Genomic DNA, 24,988 nt, shown 5'->3' with positions numbered 1-24,988 from the left:
TTAGCTCACAGTATGAGGTCGATGATTGCAGACAGGGAGGGAGTCATGCTAATGATTGATGATGAGTTTCTCATATACGTTTTCCTTGTTGGAGCCCGCCAAGTTAAAAAGAAGTGAGTAAACACACTCTGAAGAAGTCATTTGCATATTTTGTGAGTATAATCGCAATAGGGTTTGGACATCATTACTGTTTCCTAAACGACACATTTTGCAATGATTTATTATTATTATTATAGCACGCTTGTCTGAGGTTGCGTTCATAAATTGCCTCCTGTGTGCCAGTGTGTTCTCGGTCGTTCGTAAATTTAGAGCGTTGTCAGATTGTTTGTAAATTCAGTGCGCTTCCCGAGCACATACACTAGACGCTCTGACAGATGAGAATGGCAGAAAACCCTAACGTTAGCTACATACGGAGAAGGGTTTTCGAGACCTAGTAAGCAGCTTAGTTAGCTAACTTGCTCGCTAGCTAGCTTCAAGATTGTTATGTTAGCTAGCTAGATAGCTATTTTTAGATATATTTAGCTATCTAAATGTGAACAAGTAAATCTGCTTTGTAACAATAGATTTTCTGAGTTCGAACTAGTTCTGTGTGTTCTGCATCTATTGTCCAAATGGGAAAGATCATTGATGGTTGCTAGGTAACACTACTTAGCTAGCAATTTAGTAAGCTGCTAACCAGCTGTTGCTGTGTTGTTTATAACAGCACCATATAGGACCTCTACTAGTTATGTACTGTATCTACTGACGTTTAATAACTCTGTGTAAGAGCATTATAACACTGAGCTAGCTAACTGTTCAGTTAACATGGCAATTGAACATCAGTTGTGTCCCACATCTAACTATTGAACCAGCCTTCACTATACAGGATAGCTACACCAATATCTGTATTTTTCCACTGCAGTCTCATCCCTTTTGCAAAGGAAACATAAAAAACAACTTATACAAACAGACTGGTGGTTTACCATTTTCCTTTTTCTTTTGAAGGATGGATTAAGTTGAGGACTGAAGTTTTGGATGCTCTGACATTACTGGATCCTTTATTATAGTCTTCATGATGAGATCAGTCTGCTCTCCTAGACATTGACTTGAGCTTCCCCAGGTCCGATGTGCCCATGAAGCCCTTGTTTCAGTGCAGGCTTCAGAAGCTGAGGCTATAAAGGGACAAGAGGACTAATCTGCAGCCTTAGTCTTGGTCCTGGACTTCTCTTTAGTCCTTTAACAGTCCTCCCTGTTCCCTGCCATATCCCCTCACCACTCCACTGCACCACAGCCCCGGCCTCACCTGTGGCCAACATGGGCTGGTTCCTCCTCCCATTTGATAACCTGCTGTGTATAGTCCTTGGCATATCCTTCACTGTGGGATTCAGCTCGCTGCTAGTCATAGTCCTGCCGGCCGTCCTTGGAGTGTCCATTGGGATCCGCAGACTGTACATGAAGAGTCTTCTCAAGGTCTTTGAGGTGAGTTCGCTTCACACTGTCACAATGGGTCCGATTCCGACTCTACTTAAGCGTGCGTAAATGGAACGTTTTTAAAAAATCCCTTTTTTATGCACTTTTCTCTATATGCGTATTATGACCATGAACTTACACACCTTTTCTCACGCTTAAGATCTAGCGAAACTACCATGTCCAAGTGGAAAAAGCATCTTTATTTTTTCTGAGAGAAATACCACCATTCTCCATGCACTGTAATTTACAACTTGATAAATGAGTAATCAGTTTGGATAAGGGAATTCTAAATAAAAATAACACGTGTTTTAGGTGTATTTGACCTTATAATCGCTGGAGACATGTGAAACCAGTCATATGGAAGCAAACTGAAGCATAGCAACAGATCAACTTCCCCACAGTAAAGTTTATGAAATTCTGTGACATTATGCAGAATTTAAATTGTACAGCCTTTTAACTTGCAGGGATGGTCACTCAAATGTTTTAGTTACAGACTTTCTCTTTTTCCTATTTCTATCACGTTAAATATTAGCCACTATCAGTATCGGCCGTCAGTATGCCTAATAACCACACATATTCAACTGCCAAATTACTGTTAGTTCCCTTCAGTTGATATAGGTTACATTATCATTCTATTTAATTACATTTTGTCTCGTTTACCTTCGTTTGTTTCCTCTCTGAACTCCGGTAAGGTCCTGTTGTTATTGCAGGCTAATTAAATCGTAATGGCGTGGTGCGCAGACCATGCCGTAACAGTCTGAACCCGACACATGGCGCAACACTTGTAACCGTGTGATGACACAGCCATGTTAAGTGCAGGCAGTAGACAAGTAACAGGGTATACTGTTGTAGACTGTTCTATTATAATTATATCTACACTAATCTTCCAACATTACCATGGGTTGAAGAAATTAATGTGGAAATTTTCTGAATGAATCAAACCACCGTTTTCCTTCTTTTGTTTGTAAAGGCTCTCCAAACCTGTTTAAAAAAAAAAAACTAAATAAATACTAAATACTTTCCTAAACCTAAATAATCTACAAAATCTTTGTATTTTTAAATCTACCAATTGGTGCTGAAACGGAGACGAATATGCATATATTTAGATGGATTTCTTTAATTGATCCCTAATATTCAGAACCCGTTCTGTCGATATATTCTTGTGTGTATGTAGACAAAATTCTACTAAAAGGATGGCTTCAGATAAAAGTCCTGAAAAACCCCATTGACTAAAAACTACACGAGAAAATCTGTTGGCCAGCAAATGGGAGGGTTTTCAATAGTTTAATGAAATTTATTCAGAGCGCGCAAGAGAGTGTTACGCGACTGAATAAGGTAAATCTGAATACCAACTACTGAGAAGTGCGTAGAGAAGGCGTCAATTCCTAACTCAGAATTGGGCCCGTAGTGAATGCCTGCATCGAGATATTTTTGAAAAACTTTGATAGGCGACTTTCATACTCCAATACAAAGTAATTGTATTCCAGTTTTAATGTATGAACTTGAACTACGCCTATATTTTGAATTCGCGTAGCATTAAGGGGCGTTCATCTAAGGCCAGGCTCAATTTAGAATAGCTGCCCTTATTACACCACAGGTTGTGTCTGATCGGCTTTGTGGAGAGACTAGTCACCTCAGCTTGGCTCTTTTTTCCCCCTAATGTGGTCAGTCAACTTCACTGACAATAAATGGCATTATAGACATTGTTCTGTGGAGCAATTCATATAATTGTATTTTTCATTCACTAAAGTGAGCACGAGAGACCACTACCCTCAGTGGATTTGTCAAATTTGTCCTCAGGTGGCAGTGTGTGTGTGGTCTTTGGTTCTCCCCTACCACATGACATTTGACATCAAACTGTTGCATCTGTCAGGAGCATGTCACAGTGCCTTTGGCTGTAAGTGCTGAATTAGCCTAGCAGCATTATACTTTCAAATTACTAGGGATTTCATATCAATATGATTATAATCTCCTACACATTCAAACACAGGATTGAAGTTATTTTCAAGGAAATCATGAGTGAATTAGGCCTAGGTGTGGGGCAGCCACAGGAAATGTGGAGGAAATGGTTTAGGAAGGGATATACAGTAGTCCTCACTGGTCCACCCGAACCTGAATACCTGGCCCGGGACCTGAGCAGGTCCAAATTCTATGTAACCACAGCTGATAGACCCGAATAGACCTGACCACTTCTGGTTCGGGTCTGATTGTCCTCGGGTCCGTTCGGATCCTCCTTTTTTATGGGGTGGCAGGTAGCCTAGTGGTTAGTGTTGGGCCAAAAAGTTGCTCGATCACATCCCAGAGCTGACAAGATAAAAATCTGTCATTCTGTCCGTGAACAAGGCAGTTAACCCACTGTTTCTAGGCCGTCATTGTAAATAAGAATTTGTTCTTAACTAACTTGCCTAGTTAAATGTAAAATATATTTTTTAATGATTGGGATGGTTCGAGTCCTTCCGTCCATACCTCCTAATATACAATAACATGGAGAGGTACACTGCTCTGTAATATGTGTTCTGTGGTTATGTGTATAACATGCAGTGACGTGGTCTTTGCAGGTGGCACTATTTACATTATGGGAGCCACAAATAGTTGAGTTGGCCAACTTGAAGCATAGCTACTGTAATTATATTGATTGCTAATTGCTGACCCATAAAAGACACAGTGAACAAACAAGTGAACATACAGTGCTGTGGGCTGTTTTCAGTCTGTCCCTCAGGGGAAACCACATGCCCCCCAAATACTCCAGACTGCCTGTTTCATGCTTATGGGCCTGTCTAATATAGCTGTTGTTTTCCTATTCTCTGTGGATCTGCTTACTCAGCTCTTGACTCTTTGTCAGTTGTACCATGTGATGTAGTCTTGCTTAGGCCAGGCTAACATAATCATTTAGGAGATACATTCTGGTCCCCAAGACTATCTGTGATGCACCTTCAGGCTTATGAATGATGATATCTTGGCACAGAGAAATGATTGCTTCTCATCAAATGATAAGAATTATGAATATAAATGTCATAAGCTATAGAATATGGCTTATAAATACCTTTGGGATAGAATTCATGGTTTAAAGTTAATGTACAACTAATGTATGATTACCCCCCCTCTTTTTAGTGGGCTACTGTGCGGATGGAGAGAGGCGCAAAGGAGAAGAATCAACATCTTTATAAACCCTATAGTAATGGTACGACCTTTTAATGTACATCTCTCACTTATGGGAATGGCAATGTCTCTGTTGTTGTGTTAACTCTGTCTCTCTTTCCATCCCTCTCCCTCACTCCCTCTCTGTCTCAGGTATCATAGCTAAAGAAATGTCATCTCTGGAGCAGGAGATCCAGGAGCTCCGTGCCAGCAGCACCACTCTGAGCTCTGAGCCTGAGTTTGAGATGGCGGACATCATGTATTTCTGCCGGCGTGGGGTGGAGAGCATCGTGGATGACGAGGTGACCAAGCGCTTTTCTGCTCAGGAGCTGGAGTCCTGGAACCTGCTGACCCGCAGCAACTTCAACTCCCGCCACATCAGCCTGCGACTCAGCGTGCTCTGGGGACTGGGTCTCTTCATCCGCTATGGCTTCTTGCTGCCACTCAGGTCAGAGGTCAAGAGTCAGGGTCAGCATCTAAGGCGGGAAACGTCTTTGCTAGTTATTGGCCGACAAGGAGCTGTTGTGGACATCAAGATGTCTACAAATGAGATTTATAAGAATTGTGTTTATTTAGCATGAAATACCATTTTTTTGTGGGTTTTGCACATCACAACTTTTGTTGTAAACAAAATTGATATGTGGTGGACTGTTTTGTGTTCTACAGGGTTACTCTGGCAGCCTCTGGTATTGGTCTGCTTGTGGTCTTGACTACCATAGTGGGCTTCATACCAAGCGGCTGGTACGTTTCCACCAACAACCTCAGAATTACCACAAACTTACAGTACCTTATCTACAAGAAGATTCTGTGTTGGTGAAAGCCTTATTGTCAGTGTGTTGATCTCCCCAGGTTAAGGACGTTCCTCAGTGAGAAGATTCATCTGATGTCTTATCGCATCTGTGTCCGATCCCTCACTGCCATCATCACCTATCACAACAGGTACTGTAGACCAACCAAATGCGCACTGGCTAGTGTTCATAACATCAGCTCAGACAACAGAGACACAAACCTACTGTATTTTGTCACATCTTTCTGCCCATTTAGTGACTCACCACCCTATCTTGTACTGAGCTCAAAGCCAGTCTTACAGTGCCTTCATAAAGTATTCATACCCCTTGACTTATTCGATATTTTGTGTTACAGCCTGAATTCAAAATGGTTTAAATAGATTTTGTGAAAACATGTTTTTAGAAATCTTGGCAAATTTATTGAACATGAAATAAATAAATAATAATTGACATAAGTATTCACACCCCAGAGTCAATATTTTGGAGAAGTACCTTTGGTGGCGATTACAGCTTTGAGTTGTCTTGGGTATGTCTGTATCAGTGTTGAGTTGTCTTGGGTATGTCTGTATCGGTGTCGAGTTGTCTTGGGTATGTCTGTATCAGTGTTGAGTTGTCTTGGGTATGTCTGTATCAGTGTTGAGTTGTCTTGGGTATGTCTGTATCGGTGTTGAGTTGTCTTGGGTATGTCTGTATCAGTGTTGAGTTGTCTTGGGTATGTCTGTATCGGTGTTGAGTTGTCTTGGGTATGTCTGTATCAGTGTTGAGTTGTCTTGGGTATGTCTGTATCAGTGTTGAGTTGTCTTGGGTATGTCTGTATCAGTGTTGAGTTGTCTTGGGTATGTCTGTATCAGTGTTGAGTTGTCTTGGGTATGTCTGTATCAGCTTTGAGTTGTCTTGGGTATGTCTGTATCAGTGTTGAGTTGTCTTGGGTATGTCTGTATCAGTGTTGAGTTGACTTGGGTATGTCTGTATTAGTGTTGAGTTGTCTTGGGTATGTCTGTATCAGTGTTGAGTTGTCTTGGGTATGTCTGTATCAGTGTTGAGTTGTCTTGGGTATGTCTGTATCAGTGTTGAGTTGTCTTGGGTATGTCTGTATCAGTGTTGAGTTGTCTTGGGTATGTCTGTATCGGTGTTGAGTTGTCTTGGGTATGTCTGTATCAGCTTTGAGTTGTCTTGGGTATGTCTGTATGTATCAGTGTTGAGTTGTCTTGGGTATGTCTGTATCAGTGTTGAGTTGACTTGGGTATGTCTGTATCAGTGTTGAGTTGTCTTGGGTATGTCTGTATCGGTGTTGAGTTGTCTTGGGTATGTCTGTATCAGCTTTGAGTTGTCTTGGGTATGTCTGTATCAGTGTTGAGTTGTCTTGGGTATGTCCGTATCAGTGTTGAGTTGTCTTGGGTATGTCTGTATCGGTGTTGAGTTGTCTTGGGTATGTCTGTATCAGTGTTGAGTTGTCTTGGGTATGTCTGTATCGGTGTTGAGTTGTCTTGGGTATGTCTGTATCAGCTTTGAGTTGTCTTGGGTATGTCTGTATCGGTGTTGAGTTGTCTTGGGTATGTCTGTATCAGCTTTGAGTGGTCTTGGGTATGTCTGTGTCAGTGTTGAGTTGTCTTGGGTATGTCTGTAACAGCTTTGAGTTGTCTTGGGAACGTCTGTATCAGTGTTGAGTTGTCTTGGGTATGTCTGTATCAGCTTTGAGTTGTCTTGGGTATGTCTGTATCAGCTTTGAGTTGTCTTGGGTATGTCTGGGTAAGCTGTATGCTTGGGGTAATTGTCTTGTTAGAAAGTAAATCTTCACCCCAGTCTAAGGTCTTTTTCACTCTGAAGCAGGTTGATTGCTAACATTAGCAACGACAGATTGTTCACTTCCCTGACCAAGGTCCTTCTTGCCCGGTTGCTCAGTTTGGTCGGATGGCCAGCTCTTGGCAGTCTGGGTAATTCCATATGTTTTTTAATTTCCCAATGATCACTGCTCTTGGAAACATTCAACATTCTATAAATTGCTTTATACCCTTCCCCAGATATATGCCTCTTCACAATTCCATCTCAGAGATCTACAGACATTTCCCAAGACTTCATGGTATAGTTTCTGCTCTGACATGCACTGTCAACTGTGGGACCTTTATATAGACACGTGTGTTTCTTTCTAAATCATGTCCAAACAATTGAATTGGCCACAGGTGGACTCCCAATGTTTTTTATATTTTTATTTATTTAACATTTATTTAACTAGGCAAGTCAGTTAAGAACAAATTCTTATTTACAATGACGGCCTACTGGGGAACAGTGGGTTAACTGCCTTGTTCAGGGGCAGAACGACAGATTTTTTACCTTGTTAGCTCGGGGATTCGATCCGGAAACCGTTTGGTTACGGGCCCAACGCTCTAACCACTAGGCTATCTGCTGCCCCAAATCAAGTTGTAGGGACATCTCAAGGATGATCAAAGGAAATTGTCTGTGGTGCATTCACCTTATGACATCCAGTGGAACAACCACTTTACAATAGTGCATCTAAATATTTTAAGGGGGGGGGGGGTGAGAAGGATTACTTTATCCTATCCTAAATATTCCTTAAAGAGGTGGGGTTTCAGGTGTCTCCGGAAGGTGGTGATTGACTCCGCTGTCCTGGCGTCGTGAGGGAGTTTGTTCCACCATTGGGGAGCCAGAGGAGCGAACAGTTTTGACTGGGCTGAGCGGGAACTGTACTTCCTCAGTGGTAGGGAGGCGAGCAGGCCAGAGGTGGATGAACGCAGTGCCCTTATTTGGGTGTAGGGCCTGTGAAAGGGTTGTGAAAATGAATTTAATTTTCAATAAATTAGCAAAAATGTCTGTTTTCATGTTTTCACTTTGTCATTATTGAATTGTGTGTAGATAGATGGGTGTGATTTAAAAAAGTAATCCAGTTGGAATTCAGGCTGTGATACAAAATTTGGAATAAGTCAAGGGGTATAAATACTTTCTTTAGGCACTGTATGTCAATTAGGGTGGCACACACTGGTTGTTGGTAGTTTTATGAGATAGGCGGTTTTGTTAATGTGTCTCATTCAGTCGTTTCTTTGCTCTGCCGACAGTGAGAACAAACCAAAGAATGGAGGCATCTGTGTGGCGAATCACACAACCCCCATTGACGTCATCATCCTGGCCAATGATGGCTGCTATTCTATGGTACTGTATGTAAATCCTAATGTGTAACAGTAAGCATTGTCTGTTTGTTTAAAGCTGTGTGTGTGTGTGTGTGTGTGTGTGTGTGTGTGTGTGTGTGTGTGTGTGTGTGTGTGTGTGTGTGTGTGTGTGTGTGTGTGTGTGTGTGTGTGTGTGTGTGTGTGTGTGTGTGTGTGTGTGTGTGTGTGTGTGTGTGTGTGTGTGTGTGTGTGCTAGTACGGAATATGTGGGGCGCTTGGGAGACAGATGTATAACCCATTCTTTGCCAAGATGTTTAGTTCAAGATTCCCACTCAGTCATCACTTCCTCTCTCAGGTTGGCCAGATCCATGGTGGTTTGATCGGGGTAGTCCAGAGAGCCATGGTGAAATCCAGTCCCCACATCTGGTTTGAGAGATCTGAAGTCAAAGACCGTCACCTTGTGGCCGAAAGGTAATACTGCAGCTGCATGTTGCGGAAACCATACTTTCCTTCCATTTCTCATTGTCAGACTTGGCGAAGGCATTAAAAAGCAACGAATGCATTCTTATTATGTGGTGAAAACAGTTATATTATTAGTAGCGCTGTGACGGTCATGGAAGTTTGGATGATGGTTTTTGTTGCACATTTTCTCCTCTCCTTCACTCCGGACTGCATGTGCTGCTATAGAAATATGCTTCTTAATTGTGATCATTCAGTCAGCTCTTCGTTCGACGGTTATTTTATTTTCGTGACAGTCGTCATCCATAACCGTCGGTTATACAGTAATATGGTAATTTTCCCATCCCTAGTTATAAACATGTTATTTACACTGTTCTGTATTTTCATTTTCCAGGCTTAGCAATCATGTAGCAGACAAAACTAAACACCCCATCCTCATCTTCCCAGAGGGTTAGTATGAAAACGGACCCTTTTCTGGTGGATCGAGTGCTGCTCAAATAGTAATGAGATATGGCAACTAATGAAGGCTGTAATGATGATGAAAATTCACCCTATGTCGGATCTGTGTGAGTGTGTAATGATGCGGCGTGACAATGTGTTTCTCACTCAGGCACATGCATCAACAATACCTCAGTGATGATGTTCAAAAAGGGCAGCTTTGAGATAGGCTGTACTGTCTACCCTGTGGCCATTAAGGTAGTCTCTCCCTCTCTCTACTGCCGTTTTATCTATTATTCTCTCTCAACCACCTAACTCTCTCCCTTTAACCCCCCTGTGACAGTATGACCCTAGGTTTGGCGACGCGTTCTGGAACAGCAGTAAGTTTGGGATGGTCAACTACCTGCTGAGGATGATGAGCAGTTGGGCCATCGTCTGCAGTGTCTGGTACCTTCCACCTATGAGCAGAGAGGTGTGGCCTTTGTTTTGGTTTAGCCCAGTAACATTGTTATTATTGATTTGTATAATGCAGTTATAAACAAGGGAATCCCCTAAGATCTAGACCTAAATAATCCTGACAGTGATAAGTCAAAAACTCCATCCTGGTATGGAGACTCAATGTTAACTGTCTGACTGAGCCATCTCTGTTGTCTGCGTAGGAGGGAGAGGATGCGGTGCAGTTTGCAAACAGAGTAAAAGCAGCCATCGCCACGCAGGGAGGACTGGTGGACCTGCTGTGGTGAGTTTCAGTGAATACGCATCTCACACGCACACACATCCTGTCTAGCACGATTCCTAGCTGTGTGTGTATCATGGTGTGTACATTCTTGCAAGTGTACATGTGTTGAGGGTTGTACAAAACGGCTCTTCCCTGTGTTTATCTGTTTGCTCTAAGGGATGGAGGCCTGAAACGAGGGAAGGTGAAAAATACGTTCAAAGAGGAGCAGCAGAAGCTGTACAGCAAGGTGCTAGTTGGAGACCAGGAGGACCAAGGTGAAGACAGACCACAGGAAGATGAAGAAGAAGAATTAGAAGAGGGGGACCAAAATGAAGACAGACCACTTGAAGATTACACACCCAGACCACTGGAAGACTGCTCTCTGAGACTACAAGAAGAAGAGGAGAGAGGCTCAGAGACACCAATGAAGGACCAATGAGGGTGGGGGTTCCATTCCTACCAGGTTATTAAGTGTCATGCAGGTGAAAGAGGACCCAAAAGCGACTTGGCGAAAACAGAGTCTTTAATCCAGAAAAGTGAATACAAACAAAAAAACACAACTTTCACTCGAAATGACGAGGACCAACTGGAGACTCGATCTTGAACAGCAGGTGAACAGCAGGTTGCCTCGGGAAGGCACTCGAACCAGACAGACTCAGACACCTGCTCACCACGCAGCATCTGAGGAAAACACGACACGACAGGGCGATACACAATCACAGCACGGTGAATTCTAAACAAGGAACCGACAGGACAGGAACGGAACACAAAGGAAGAAATAGGGACTCTAATCAGGGAAAAGGATCGGGAACAGGTGTGGGAAGACTAAATGATGATTAGGGGAATAGGAACAGCTGGGAGCAGGAACGGAACGATAGAGAGAAGAGAGAGCGAGAGAGTGAGAGAGGGAGGGGGAGAGAGAGGGATAGAAAGAGGGAAAGAACCTAATAAGACCAGCAGAGGGAAACGAATAGAATGGGGAGCACAGGGACAAGACATGATAATAAATGACAAACATGACAGTACCCCCCCACTCACCGAGCGCCTCCTGGCGCACTCGAGGAGGAATCCTGGCGGCAACGGAGGAAATCATCGATGAGTGAACGGTCCAGCACGTCCCGAGACGGAACCCAACTCCTCTCCTCAGGACCGTAACCCTCCCAATCCACTAAGTATTGGTGACCCCGTCCCCGAGAACGCATGTCCATGATCTTATGTACCTTGTAAATAGGTGCGCTCTCGACAAGGACGGGAGGGGGGAGGGAAGACGAACGGGGTGCGAAGAAAGGGCTTAACACAGGAGACATGGAAGACAGGATGGACGCGACGAAGATGTCGCGGAAGAAGCAGTCGCACAGCGACAGGATTGACGACCTGGGAGACACGGAACGGACCAATGAACCGCGGAGTCAACTTACGAGAAGCTGTCGTAAGAGGAAGGTTGCGAGTGGAAAGCCACACTCTCTGGCCGCAACAATACCTTGGACTCTTAATCCTGCGTTTATTGGCGGCTCTCACAGTCTGTGCCCTGTAACGGCAAAGTGCAGACCTCACCCTCCTCCAGGTGCGCTCACAACGTTGGACAAACGCTTGAGCGGAGGGAACGCTGGACTCGGCAAGCTGGGATGAGAACAGAGGAGGCTGGTAACCCAGACTACTCTGAAACGGGGATAACCCGGTAGCAGACGAAGGAAGCGAATTGTGAGCGTATTCTGCCCAGGGGAGCTGTTCTGCCCAAGACGCAGGGTTTCTGAAAGAAAGGCTGCGTAGTATGTGACCAATCGTCTGATTGGCCCTCTCTGCTTGACCGTTAGACTGGGGATGAAACCCGGAAGAGAGACTGACGGACGCACCAATCAAACGACAGAACTCCCTCCAAAACTGTGACGTGAATTGCGGGCCTCTGTCTGAAACGGCGTCTAACGGGAGGCCATGAATTCTGAATACATTCTCAATAATGATTTGTGCCGTCTCCTTAGCGGAAGGAAGTTTAGAGAGGGGAATGAAATGTGCCGCCTTAGAGAACCTATCGACAACCGTAAGAATCACAGTCTTCCCCGCAGACAAAGGCAGACCGGTAATGAAGTCTAAGGCGATGTGAGACCATGGTCGAGAAGGAATGGGGAGCGGTCTGAGACGACCGGCAGGAGGAGAGTTACCCGACTTAGTCTGCGCGCAGTCCGAACAAGCAGCCACGAAACGGCGCGTGTCACGCTCCTGAGTCGGCCACCAAAAGCGCTGGCGAATAGACGCAAGAGTGCCTCGAACACCGGGATGACCAGCTAACTTGGCAGAGTGAGCCCACTGAAGAACAGCCAGACGAGTGGAAACAGGAACGAAAAGGAGGTTACTAGGACAAGCGCGCGGCGACGCAGTGTGCGTGAGTGCTTGCTTAACCTGTCTTTCAATTCCCCAGACTGTTAACCCGACAACACGCCCATAAGGAAGAATCCCCTCGGGATCAGTAGAAGCCACAGAAGAACTAAACAGACGGGATAAGGCATCAGGCTTGGTGTTCTTGCTACCCGGACGGTAAGAAATCACAAACTCGAAACGAGCGAAAAACAACGCCCAACGAGCTTGACGGGCATTAAGTCGTTTGGCAGAACGGATGTACTCAAGGTTCTTATGGTCTGTCCAAACGACAAAAGGAACGGTCGCCCCCTCCAACCACTGTCGCCATTCGCCTAGGGCTAAGCGGATGGCGAGCAGTTCACGGTTACCCACATCATAGTTGCGCTCAGATGGCGACAGGCGATGAGAAAAATAAGCGCAAGGATGAACCTTATCGTCAGACTGGAAGCGCTGGGATAGAATGGCTCCCACGCCTACCTCTGAAGCGTCAACCTCGACAATGAATTGTCTAGTGACGTCAGGAGTAACGAGGATAGGAGCGGACGTAAAACGTTCTTTTAGAAGATCAAAAGCTCCCTGGGCGGAACCGGACCACTTAAAACACGTCTTGACAGAAGTAAGAGCTGTGAGAGGGGCAGCAACTTGACCGAAATTACGAATGAAACGCCGATAGAAATTAGCGAAACCTAAAAAGCGCTGCAACTCGACACGTGACCTTGGAACGGGCCAATCACTGACAGCTTGGACCTTAGCGGAATCCATCTGAATGCCTTCAGCGGAAATAACGGAACCGAGAAAAGTAACGGAGGAGACATGAAAAGAGCACTTCTCAGCCTTTACGTAGAGACAATTCTCTAAAAGGCGCTGTAGAACACGTCGAACGTGCTGAACATGAATCTCGAGTGACGGAGAAAAAATCAGGATATCGTCAAGATAGACAAAAACAAAGATGTTCAGCATGTCTCTCAGAACATCATTAACTAATGCCTGAAAAACAGCTGGCGCATTGGCGAGACCGAACGGCAGAACCCGGTACTCAAAATGCCCTAACGGAGTGTTAAACGCCGTTTTCCACTCGTCCCCCTCTCTGATGCGCACGAGATGGTAAGCGTTACGAAGGTCCAACTTAGTAAAGCACCTGGCTCCCTGCAGAATCTCGAAGGCTGATGACATAAGGGGAAGCGGATAACGATTCTTAACCGTTATGTCATTCAGCCCTCGATAATCCACGCAGGGGCGCAGAGTACTGTCCTTCTTCTTAACAAAAAGAACCCCGCCCCGGCCGGAGAGGAAGAAGGCACTATGGTACCGGCGTCAAGAGACACAGACAAATAATCCTCGAGAGCCTTACGTTCGGGAGCCGACAGAGAGTATAGTCTACCTCGAGGAGGAGTGGTCCCCGGAAGGAGATCAATACTACAATCATACGACCGGTGAGGAGGAAGGGAGTTGGCTCGGGACCGACTGAAGACCGTGCGCAGATCATGATATTCCTCCGGCACTCCTGTCAAATTGCCAGGTTCCTCCTGAGAAGTAGGGACAGAAGAAACGGGAGGGATGGCAGACATTAAACACTTCACATGACAAGAAACGTTCCAGGATAGGATAGAATTACTAGACCAATTAATAGAAGGATTATGACATACTAGCCAGGGATGACCCAAAACAACAGGTGTAAACGGTGAACGGAAAATCAAAAAAGAAATAGTCTCACTGTGGTTACCAGATACTGTGAGGGTTAAAGGTAGTGTCTCAAATCTGATACTGGGAAGATGACTACCATCTAAGGCGAACATGGGCGTAGGCTTCTCTAACTCTCTGAAAGGAATGTCATGTTTCCGAACCCATGCTTCGTCCATGAAACAACCCTCAGCCCCAGAGTCTATCAAGGCACTACATGTAGCACCCGAACCGGTCCAGCGTAGATGGACCGACAAAGTAGTACAGGATTTTGATGGAGAGACTTGAGTAGTTGCGCTCACCTGTAGCCCTCCGCTTACAGATGAGCTCTGGCTTTTACTGGACATGAATTAACAAAATGTCCAGCAACTCCGCAATAGAGGCACAGGCGGTTGGTGATCCTCCGTTCCCTCTCCTTAGTCGAGATGCGAATCCCTCCCAGCTGCATGGGCTCAGTCTCAAAGCCAGAGGAGGGAGATGGTTGCGATGCGGAGCAGGGAAACACCGTTGATGCGAGCTCTCTTCCACGAGCCCGGTGACGAAGATCTACCCGTCGTTCTATGCGGATGGCGAGAGCAATCAAAGAGTCCACATCTGAAGGAACCTCCCGGGAGAGAATCTCATCCTTAACTACTGCGTGGAGTCCCTCCAGAAAACGAGCGAGCAGCGCCGGCTCGTTCCACTCACTAGAGGCAGCAAGAGTGCGAAACTCAATAGAATAATCCGTTATGGACCGTTCACCTTGGCATAAGGAAGCCAGGGCCCTAGAAGCCTCCCTACCAAAAACTGAACGGTCAAAAACCCGAATCATCTCCTCTTTAAAGTTCTGGAACTTGTTAGAGCAATCAGCCCTTGCCTCCCAGATAGCTGTGCCCCATTCTCGAGCCCGGCCAGTAAGGAGTGAAATGACGTAAGCAACCCGAGCTCTCTCTCTAGAGTATGTGTTGGGTTGGAGAGAGAACACAATCTCACACTGCGTGAGAAAGGAGCGGCACTCAGTGGGCTGCCCGGAGTAGCAAGGTGGGTTATTAACCCTAGGTTCTGGAGGCTCGGCAGGCCAGGAAGTAACAGGTGGCACGAGACGTAGACTCTGGAACTGTCCAGAGAGGTCGGAAACCTGAGCGGCCAGGTTCTCCACGGCATGGCGAGCAGCAGACAATTCCTGCTCGTGTCTGCCGAGCATGGCTCCTTGGATCTCGACGGCAGTGTAACGAGCGTCTGAAGTCGCTGGGTCCATTCCTTGGTCGGTTCCTTCTGTCATGCAGGTGAAAGAGGACCCAAAAGCGACTTGGCGAAAACAGAGTCTTTAATCCAGAAAAGTGAATACAAACAAAAAACACAACTTTCACTCGAAATGACGAGGACCAACTGGAGACTCGATCTTGAACAGCAGGTGAACAGCAGGTTGCCTCGGGAAGGCACTCGAACCAGACAGACTCAGACACCTGCTCACCACGCAGCATCTGAGGAAAACACGACACGACAGGGCGATACACAATCACAGCACGGTGAATTCTAAACAAGGAACCGACAGGACAGGAACGGAACACAAAGGAAGAAATAGGGACTCTAATCAGGGAAAAGGATCGGGAACAGGTGTGGGAAGACTAAATGATGATTAGGGGAATAGGAACAGCTGGGAGCAGGAACGGAACGATAGAGAGAAGAGAGAGCGAGAGAGTGAGAGAGGGAGGGGGAGAGAGAGGGATAGAAAGAGGGAAAGAACCTAATAAGACCAGCAGAGGGAAACGAATAGAATGGGGAGCACAGGGACAAGACATGATAATAAATGACAAACATGACATTAAGTGTCAGCGGAGCCCCACTCACTGTCTTGGTGAGGCACTAGACCAGAGGATTTATTGGATTGGAAGCCTTAAAGTAATTTCAATAACAATGAACTACTCAGAGACCATTTCAATAGCAATTAACTACTCAGAGACCATGTAGTGCAACTGAAACAGTATCATTTTCTACAGGCTGTAAGCCACATACTTTTGAGTTTGTGCTGCACTATGCACAGTCATTTTATGAATGTTAACTGTTTTAATACTGTATTTAAATATGTATCTTTAATATTTTATTTGTATTTATGCTATTTTGACCAGTATATTTGGGTAATTTTGGGTAGTGCAATTAGGTCCCCCAAAACTTGATTAAAACAATGTATCATAAAGAGGACATGTTAAACTTAATAAAATTAATTTCAGCCTGTTTTGGCCTTCCATGGTGACATCACCATACAGGTAAATTAATAGACCAACAAGAAAGAGGGTGTCAAATCTCCTGCCAATAACAGCACATTTGTACTTTTTCCCTCCACACTCAGACTACTCCCAGACAATCCTAGCAACATTCTTGCTTGAGAAATTGCCCTTTGCTAAAAAGCTATTCTTGTTAGTTTTCAATTAAAATTTCAATTAAACTTTTTACCCAGAAATCATTTGATATTGAGATAAAATGGCTGCATTGAAACTTTTAAAGTAACAGGGTTGACTTAACAGGATTGAAGTTTTCATCTTAAATTAGCCATAACTTGTGTGCAATAGGGATGGGCAATTGAATGCAAGCTTCATCACAATTATTTATATATATATTTTTTTACATTTCTACCCTCTCTATCTATGGGGAAACATTCAGTTATCCACCCACCACACAACACCAGAAAATAACCAAAAAGCTTTTACATTATGATTTGATGTCATAGTTTCTTTAGAGAAAATATTTTATAAAAGGAATAGTTTAAATTAGAGTTCCATTAATGTAACAGGGTGGCCCCTTAAATGAGGGACAAATGTAAGTTATTCACTTATCGTGTGAAGTAAATAATAATCTTCAGAAATGACTATATTAAAGCAATAAAATAACTAGGGCTTTACAATGATGGAGAAATGTTTGGGTTAAGTGGGATAAAATCCTCCTAGAAGTCTGGAAAACACGAGGGACATGTCAAAATGCAGATTTTTGGCACTTTAGCAAGTCTTTAGTCAAATAAAAATCGGTTAACGTTAAATAGCACTTTAATAGAACAGGCTTTTCAGTATTGGTGCACAATTACAACTTCAAATGTCAAAGGGAGGCAAAAGGCACTCAATCCGTGGAACCATCCATTTATGCATATTGTGAAAACAGGAGGAAAGGTTACAAAGCCACAGCAGACCAAATATGCAGTTAATCGGTCAATATGTGTCACAGTCCTAGACAATAGAGAACATGACACGGAAGACTGTTACCATGTTATCTAAATAAGCTTTGTTGTACAATTAATGGTAAAATATATTGCATTTCTAAAAGTTAACAATATTGTCATGAATTCAGTGTGTGTGAAATTAGGCTAAATATAAGCCCCACTAATAATTGTATCAAAATACACTGAACAAGAATATAAATGCAACACTTAAAGTGTTGGTCCTATGTTTCATGAGATGAAATAAAAGATCACAGAAAATGTCCTTGCACAAAAAGTGCACAAAAAGCTTATTTCTCAAAAATGTTGTGCACGCATTTGTTTACATCCCTGTTAGTGAGCAGTTCTTGTCATGTTTTGTCATATATTGTCATGTCTTGTCTTTGTGCTTTCCCTTCTGTTCGTTTCCCCCTGCTGGTCTTATTAGGTTCTTTCCCTCTTTCTATCCCTCTCCCTCTCTCACTCTCTCTCTCTATCGTTCCGTTCCTGCTCCCAGCTGTTCCTCATTCTCCCTACTACCTCATTTACTCTTTTCACACCTGTCCCCTATTTTGCCCTCTGATTAGAGCCCCTATTTCTCCCCCTGTTTTCCGCTTCTGTCCTTGTCGGATCCTTGTATGATGTTCGCTGTTCTGTGTCCTTGTTACGCCCTGTCGTGTTTTACCTTCTTCAGATGCTGCGTGTGAGCAGGTGTCAGTGTCAGCTACGGCCGGTGCCTTCCCGTAACAACCTGCAGTCTGTGGTCGAGTCTCCAGTCATTCCTCTCTACTGACGAATGGATTTCAGTTTTCCTGTTTTGTTTTCACCTTGATAATTTTCAGGATTATCACTTTTGTCTAGAACTGGAATAAAGACTCTGTTTTCGTTAAGTCCTTTTGGGTCCTCATTCACCAGCATAACAGTTCTCCTTTGTTAAGATATGCCACACCTGTCAGGTGGATGGATTATCAAGAAGCTGATTAAACAGCATGATTATTACACCTTGTGCTGGGGACAATAAATGTCCACTCTAAGATATGCAGTTTTGTCACACAACACAATGCCAAGAGATGTCTAAAGTTTTGAGGGAGCGTACAATTGGCATGCTGACAGCAGGAATGTCTACCAGAACTGTTAATTTAATATTTATTTCTCTACCATAAGCCGCCTCCAATGTCATTTTATAGAAATTGTCAGGACATCCAACCGGCCGCACAACCGCAGACCACGTGTAACCATGCCAGCCCAGGACCTTCACATCAAGCTTCTTCACCTGTGAGATCGTCTGAGACCAGCCACCCGGACAGATAATGAAACAGGAGTATTTCTGTCTGTAATAAAGCCCTTTTGTGGAGGAAAAATATTTCTGATTGGCTGGGCCTGGCTCCCCAGTGTGTAGGCCTATGCTCTCTCAGAGTCAACCCATGGGCACCCCTATTCAGTCATGTGAAATCCATAGAGTAGGGTGTAATGAATTAATTTCAATTGATTGATTTCCTTATATGAACTGTAAAATCATTGAAATTGTTGCATTTATATTTTGTTCAATAGCTTGAATTCTATCTAAAAACACCAGATTTGCCCCTGGTGGGATATACAATGAAATCAATGTGTATTTTTCACCATGTAAGGTACAATTCATCATTAGAAAACAGCCTTCTTGGTCAATGTGCTGGGATATAAGGGAACATTTTGTATTATTATTTATCAGGATGCCTATACCTCTGCTGTTACTTCAGTATGTGACAGCATATGCCTCTCCAACCCAGCTCCTCTTTAAATGTTACATTTTTCCTTTTTTAAATGTAACACTTGCAAGAAACCCACATCTGCTGAAAATCTTTTTGAGAACCATGTGCTTTTTTTCCCCCACAGTGGAACCTGTGCACATATAGAATGAATGTTAACCTTATCTGTTCTGTCTATCATGGAAGAACCAAGTAAAACATTTTTGCAGACTGTACATTACATATATAGTGTGTGTGGGCATGTGGACTGAGCAGTCATTTAACAAAAAACACGTTAAGGAAATGTTTATCCTTCCTGGCGTTTCTTCAAGTTCTTCTTCAGATAGTGTTTCAGTTCGTCCTTTTTAACGGAACATGTTCAAAGTGGATGGCCCTTGATAATGTCTCTCACCTAAGCCGCCACCGTCCTTTACAGTCCATTATGTCTCTGTCCATTTTCCTACTAGTACACCAGTAGCATGAGAGAAGTTAGGACTGGATCTCTCTCCATGCTCACTCCACATGGACCCATGTCACATGAGAGAAAAGGTAGTTGATTGTGTCGACTGGATGCTGTGTACAGGTTGCTGGCTCGGACTCAGGTCTCATGGTAGAAGTGGTGAAGGACCATAATGAACGCCATTGTCGCCATTACTTCAGCCGATTAGACAGGGTGTTGAGGTTCACACTGTTTTTTTGGCCGAATTATCCCTTCCTGCATCTAGATACCATCTGTGGTCACCTTCGCCATAACCACGAGAGAGGACAGACCAGAACAACTGTTTAGTTTAAGGCATTTCTGTTTCAGGAAATCCAGACTTCTAAGACAAATGTCAAAGAGAATAACAAAACACAGTTGAAACCATTTCCCCACCCAATTGGCTTATACTCCCCTATCATCTTGGCGATCTCAATGAAGAGTTACAGGTCAGGGAGTCAGAGGGCTAATCCTTAGGGAGAAATCCCGACCATCCAGCAGACCCAATCTGGTGAGATTTTTTATTGAAGCAAGACAAAAACAAAGAAAAGAAAACAACAGCAATACACTTCTTCATATAAAACAAGATGTGGGGAAAACATCAATCCATTTGAAGTAACTGTCATCCCTATTATGTGAGTGTTTTCCTTTACCTCAGACATTATTTAAAGATATTTCAAACATTTTGTGTATCAGGTTTACAATGGGTTTTTCAATACACTTCTTCTCAAGAGAATGTACTTGTGTGCAACCAAAGCTCAATAGAAACACAATAGAAACACTCATTTGTGTACAGCATCCTTTCTGACCTGTGAAAACCCCACTAAAACCAAATAAAAAGACCCCACACATCTAAATCAAACAGAGTATTAACCACTAACAAATATGAATTAACAGGTGGATTGTGTGTGAGTGCTGGCGTGAGTGTGACAAAAATCGTAAACACAAACAAAATGGCCTTAATTTGGGAGGCCCCTTAACTTCTCTAGGGTAGGTGGGACGTTACCGTCAACATCCAGTGAAAGTGCAGGGCGCCAAATTCAAACAACAGAAATCTCATAATTAAAATTCCTCAAACATACAAGTATTATAAACCATTTTAAAGATAAACTTCTTGTTAATCCAGCCAGTGTCTGATTTCAAAAAGGCTTTACGGCAAAAGCACACCATGCGATTATGTTAGGTCAGCACCTAGCCACAGAAAACCATACAGCCATTTCCCAAAGAAGGAGAGGTGTCACAAAAGACAGAAATAGCGTTATAATGAATCACTAACCTTTGATGATCTTCACCGGATGGCACTCCCAGGACTACATGTTAGACAATAAATGTGTGTTTTGTTCGATAAAGTTCATCTTTATGTCCAAAAACCTCATTTGAAATTGCCGAGTTATGTTCAGAAATGCATCGTCTCAAACAAACATCCTGTGAAAGTGCAGAGAGCCACATCAAATATACTCATCATAAACATTGATCTAAGATACAAGTGTTATACATACGATTAAAGATAAACTTCTCCTTAATGCAACCGCTGTGTCAGATTTCAAAAGGCTTTACGGCAAAAGCACACCATGTTAGGTCAGCGCCTAGCCACAGAAAACCATACAGCCATTTTCTGTCACAATAGTCAGAAATAGCGTTAACATGAATCACTTACCTTTGATGATCTTCATCTGATGGCACTCCCAGGTCTCCATGTTAGACAATAAATGTTTGTTTTGTTCGATAAAGTTCATCTTTATGTCCAAATACCTCCTTTTTGTTTGCGCGTTTAGTCCAGTAATCCAAATGCAGAAGGCGCGGGCACTAAATCCAGACGAAAAGTCAAAAAAGTTCCATTATACTTCGTAGAAACATGTCAAACGATGTATAGAATCAATCTTTAGTATGTTTTTATCATAAATCTTCAATAATATTCCAACCGGACAATTCCTTTATCATTAGAAATTAAAGGGAACGGAGCTCCCTCAACAAATCAAAGCTTTCAGCCAGACCCCTGGTTGAAACAGTTCTTATTCGCCCCCTTTCACAATAGAAGCCTGAAAAAACGTTCTAAAGACTGTTGACATCTAGTGGAAGTCTTAGGAAGTGCAACCTGACCCCATTTACACTGTATATTGGATAGGCAATCACTTGAAAATCACTACAAACCTCAGATTTCCCACTTCCTGGTTGGATTTTTCTCAGGTTTTTGCCTGCCATATGAGTTCTGTTATACTCACAGACACTATTCAAACAGTTGTAGAAACTGCAGAGTGTTTTCTATCCAAATATACTATAATATTCATATCCCAGCCTCTGGGCCTGAGTAGTAGGCAGTTTACTCCGGGCACGCTTTTCATCCGGATGTAAAAATACTGTCCCCTACCCCAAAGAAGTTAACAGCTGGATCCGGGAACTTTTAACTGCTCTCCAAAGGCACCTGCCTCAAGAAGCCTTTCTAAGGGAGAGATACAGAATCATTGATAAACAGGAAGAAGAAAAACTTGGTAGCGGACATTCCATCTTTCCTAGAAAAAAGAAAAACAAAATTGAGTTTACTGCATCTTGGGCAGGAAGTCTTAATAAACCCATCCGTATACAGAATTATACCTCAGACACATTTATAATTCAGACACATCAGATGATATGGTGTCCCATAAAGCTGAATTGGGCACCTTCTAAAGTAAACCACTATTTTGTATTCTTAATTATTTGGCCTCACAAGTCTTCAACTGGCAGCTTCATTAAATAGTGCCCACAAAACACCAGTCTCAATGTCAACAGTGAAGCGGCGACTCCGGGATGCTGGCCTTCTAGGCAGAGTTGCAAAGAAAAAGTAATATCTCAGACAATAAAAAGGAAAGATTAAGATGAGCAAAAGAAAACAGACACTGGACAACTCTGCCTAGAAGGTCAGCATCCCGGAGTTGCCTCTTCACTGTTGATGTTGAGACTAGTGTTTTGCGGATACTATTTAATGAAGCTGCCAGTTGAGGACTTGGGAGGCATCTGTTTCTCATACTAGACACTTTAATGTACTTGTCCTCTTGCTCAGTTGTGCACTGGGGCCTCCTACTCCTCTTTCTATTCTGGTTAGAGCCCGTTTGCGCTGTTCTGTGATGGAAGCAGTACACTGCGCTGTACAAGATCTTCAATTTCTTGGCAATTTCTCACATGGAATAGCCTTCATTTCTCAGAACAAGAATAGACTGTCGAGAAAGTTATGTTTCTGGCCATTTTGAGCCTGTCATCGAAGCCACAAATGCTGAAGCTCCAGATACTCAACTTGTCTAAAGAAGGACAGTTTTATTGCTTCTTTAATTAGCACAACAGTTTTCAGCTGTGCTAACACAATTGCTAAAGGGTTTTCTAATGATCAATTCGCCTTTTAAAATGATATACTTGGACTAGCTAACACTATGTGCCATTGGAACACAGGAGTGATGGTTGCTGATAATGAGCCTCTGTATGCCTATTGTCATGTTTTGTCTTATATTGTCTTGTCATTTTGCTTTCCCTTCTGTTCGTTTTCCCCCTGCTGGTCTTATTAGGTTCGTTCCCTTTTTTCTCTCTCCCTCCCTCTCTCTCTTCTCTCTATCGTTCCGTTCCTGCTCCCAGCTGTTCCTATTCCCCTAATCAATCATCTAATCTTTTCACACCTGTTCCGTATCTTGCCCTCTGATTAGAGTCCCTATTTCTCCCCTTGTCTTCCGTTTCTGTCCTGTCGGATCCTTGTATATTGTTCGCCGTGCTGTGTCTTTGTCTCGCCCTGTCGTGTCTTGTTTCCCTCAGATGCTGCGTGTGAGCAGGTGTCTGAGTCTGCTACGGTCGGTGCCTTCCCGAGGCAACCTACAGTTTATGGTCGAGTCTCCAGTCTGTCCTCGTCACTACGAGTGGAATTAGTTTTTTATGTTTTGTTTTCTGCTCCGATTTGTCTAGGAGTATTGCCTATTTCCTTTACTGGAATAAAGACTCTGTTTTCGCCAAGTCGCTTTTGGGTCCTCATTCACCTGCATAACAGAAGGATCCGACCAAAGAATGGACCCAGCGACTACAGATGCTCGTAACACTGCCGTCGAGATCCAAGGAGCCATGCTCGGCAGACACGAGCAGGAATTGTCTGCTGCTCGTCATGCCGTGGAGAACCTGGCCGCTCAGGTTTCCGACCTCTCTGGACAGTTCCAGAGTCTTCGTCTCGTGCCACCTGTTACTTCCTGGTCTGCCGAGCCTCCGGAACCTAGGGTTAATAACCCACCTTGTTACTCCGGGCAGCCCACGGAGTGCCGCTACTTTCTCACCCAGTGTGATATTGTGTTCTCTCTCCAACCCAACACATACTCTAGAGAGAGAGCTCGGGTTGCTTACGTCATATCACTCCTTACTGGCCGGGCTCGAGAGTGGGGCACAGCTATCTGGGAGGCAAGGGCTGATTGTTCTAACAATTACCAGAACTTTAAAGAGGAGATGATTCGGGTTTTTGATCATTCAGTTTTTGGTAGGGAGGCTTCTAGGGCCCTGGCTTCCCTATGTCAAGGTGATCGATCCATAACGGATTACTCTATAGAGTTTCGCACTCTTGCTGCCTCTAGTGACTGGAACGAGCCGGCGCTGCTCGCTCGTTTTCTGGAGGGACTCCACGCAGAGGTTAAAGATGAGATTCTCTCCCGGGAGGTTCCTTCCAGTGTGGACTCTTTGATTGCTCTCGCCATCCGCATAGAACGACGGGTAGATCTTCGTCACCAAGCTCGTGGAAGAGAGCTCGCGTTAACGGTGTTTCCCGCTCCGCATCGCAACCATCTCCCTCCTCTGGCTCAGAGACTGAGCCCATGCAGCTGGGAGGTATTCGCATCTCGACTAAGGAGAGGGAACGGAGGATCACCAACCGCCTGTGCCTCTATTGCGGACTTGCTGGACATTTTGTCAATTCATGTCCAGTAAAGCCAGAGCTCATCAGTAAGCGGAGGGCTACTGGTGAGCGCTACTACTCAGGTCTCTCCATCAAGATCCTGTACTACTATGTCGGTCCATCTACGCTGGACCGGTTCGGGTGCTACATGCAGTGCCTTGATAGACTCTGGGGCTGAGGGTTGTTTTATGGACGAAGCATGGGCTCGGAAACATGACATTCCTTTCAGACAGTTAGAGAAGCCTACGCCCATGTTCGCCTTAGATGGTAGTCATCTCCCCAGTATCAGATATGAGACACTACCTTTAACTCTCACAGTATCTGGTAACCACAGTGAGACTATTTCCTTTTTGATTTTTCGTTCACCTTTTACACCTGTTGTTTTGGGTCATCCCTGGCTAGTATGTCATAATCCTTCTATTAATTGGTCTAGTAATTCTATCCTATCCTGGAACGTTTCTTGTCATGTGAAGTGTTTAATGTCTGCTATCCCTCCCGTTTCTTCTGTCCCCACTTCTCAGGAGGAACCTGGCGATTTGACAGGAGTGCCGGAGGAATATCATGATCTGCGCACGGTCTTCA

The 24,988-nt window shown here is 44.0% G+C and overlaps 1 protein-coding gene across 5 annotated transcripts; it reads left to right on the top strand.

The window, feature by feature from the left end:
* LOC124000128 (glycerol-3-phosphate acyltransferase 4-like) lies at positions 1-24,988 on the top strand. Of its 5 annotated transcripts, XR_006832547.1 has the most exons (15): positions 1-152; positions 985-1,458; positions 4,561-4,630; positions 4,741-5,035; positions 5,254-5,328; positions 5,437-5,526; positions 8,447-8,540; positions 8,853-8,968; positions 9,351-9,406; positions 9,567-9,652; positions 9,738-9,866; positions 10,054-10,133; positions 10,290-10,578; positions 15,951-15,984; positions 24,928-24,987. XR_006832547.1 is itself a non-coding variant. In XM_046306291.1 (14 exons), the coding sequence occupies exons 2-13, from the start codon at positions 1,294-1,296 to the stop codon at positions 10,549-10,551; spliced, it is 1,518 nt and encodes a 505-aa protein (XP_046162247.1). In that variant the 5' UTR covers positions 1-152; positions 985-1,293; the 3' UTR covers positions 10,552-10,553; positions 24,928-24,988. The 5 variants fall into 5 exon arrangements, 4 of the variants coding, with proteins under 4 accessions (XP_046162247.1, XP_046162246.1, XP_046162244.1 ...); XM_046306291.1 differs by lacking the exon at positions 15,951-15,984 and having other exon boundaries at positions 10,290-10,553; positions 24,928-24,988; XM_046306290.1 differs by lacking the exons at positions 15,951-15,984; positions 24,928-24,987 and adding an exon at positions 18,008-18,067 and having other exon boundaries at positions 10,290-10,553.

Source organism: Oncorhynchus gorbuscha, linkage group LG16 (genome assembly GCF_021184085.1).
Source record: "Oncorhynchus gorbuscha isolate QuinsamMale2020 ecotype Even-year linkage group LG16, OgorEven_v1.0, whole genome shotgun sequence".
NCBI classification, from domain to species: Eukaryota; Metazoa; Chordata; class Actinopteri; order Salmoniformes; family Salmonidae; genus Oncorhynchus; species Oncorhynchus gorbuscha.
The sequence above is the reverse complement of the archived record's forward strand: the minus strand, read 5'-3'. Positions and strand labels throughout refer to the sequence as shown.

What these genes read in the sequence shown, in the direction of transcription:
- LOC124000128 (XM_046306291.1), top strand. Translation starts at nt 1,294, where the DNA reads ATGGGCTGGTTCCTCCTCCCATTTGATAACCTGCTGTGTATAGTCCTT. An exon ending in GGCTTCTTGCTGCCACTCAG is followed by an intron (nt 5,036 to 5,253) that starts GTCAGAGGTCAA and finishes TGTGTTCTACAG; the next exon opens with GGTTACTCTGGCAGCCTCTG. An exon ending in GGCTTCATACCAAGCGGCTG is followed by an intron (nt 5,329 to 5,436) that starts GTACGTTTCCAC and finishes TGATCTCCCCAG; the next exon opens with GTTAAGGACGTTCCTCAGTG.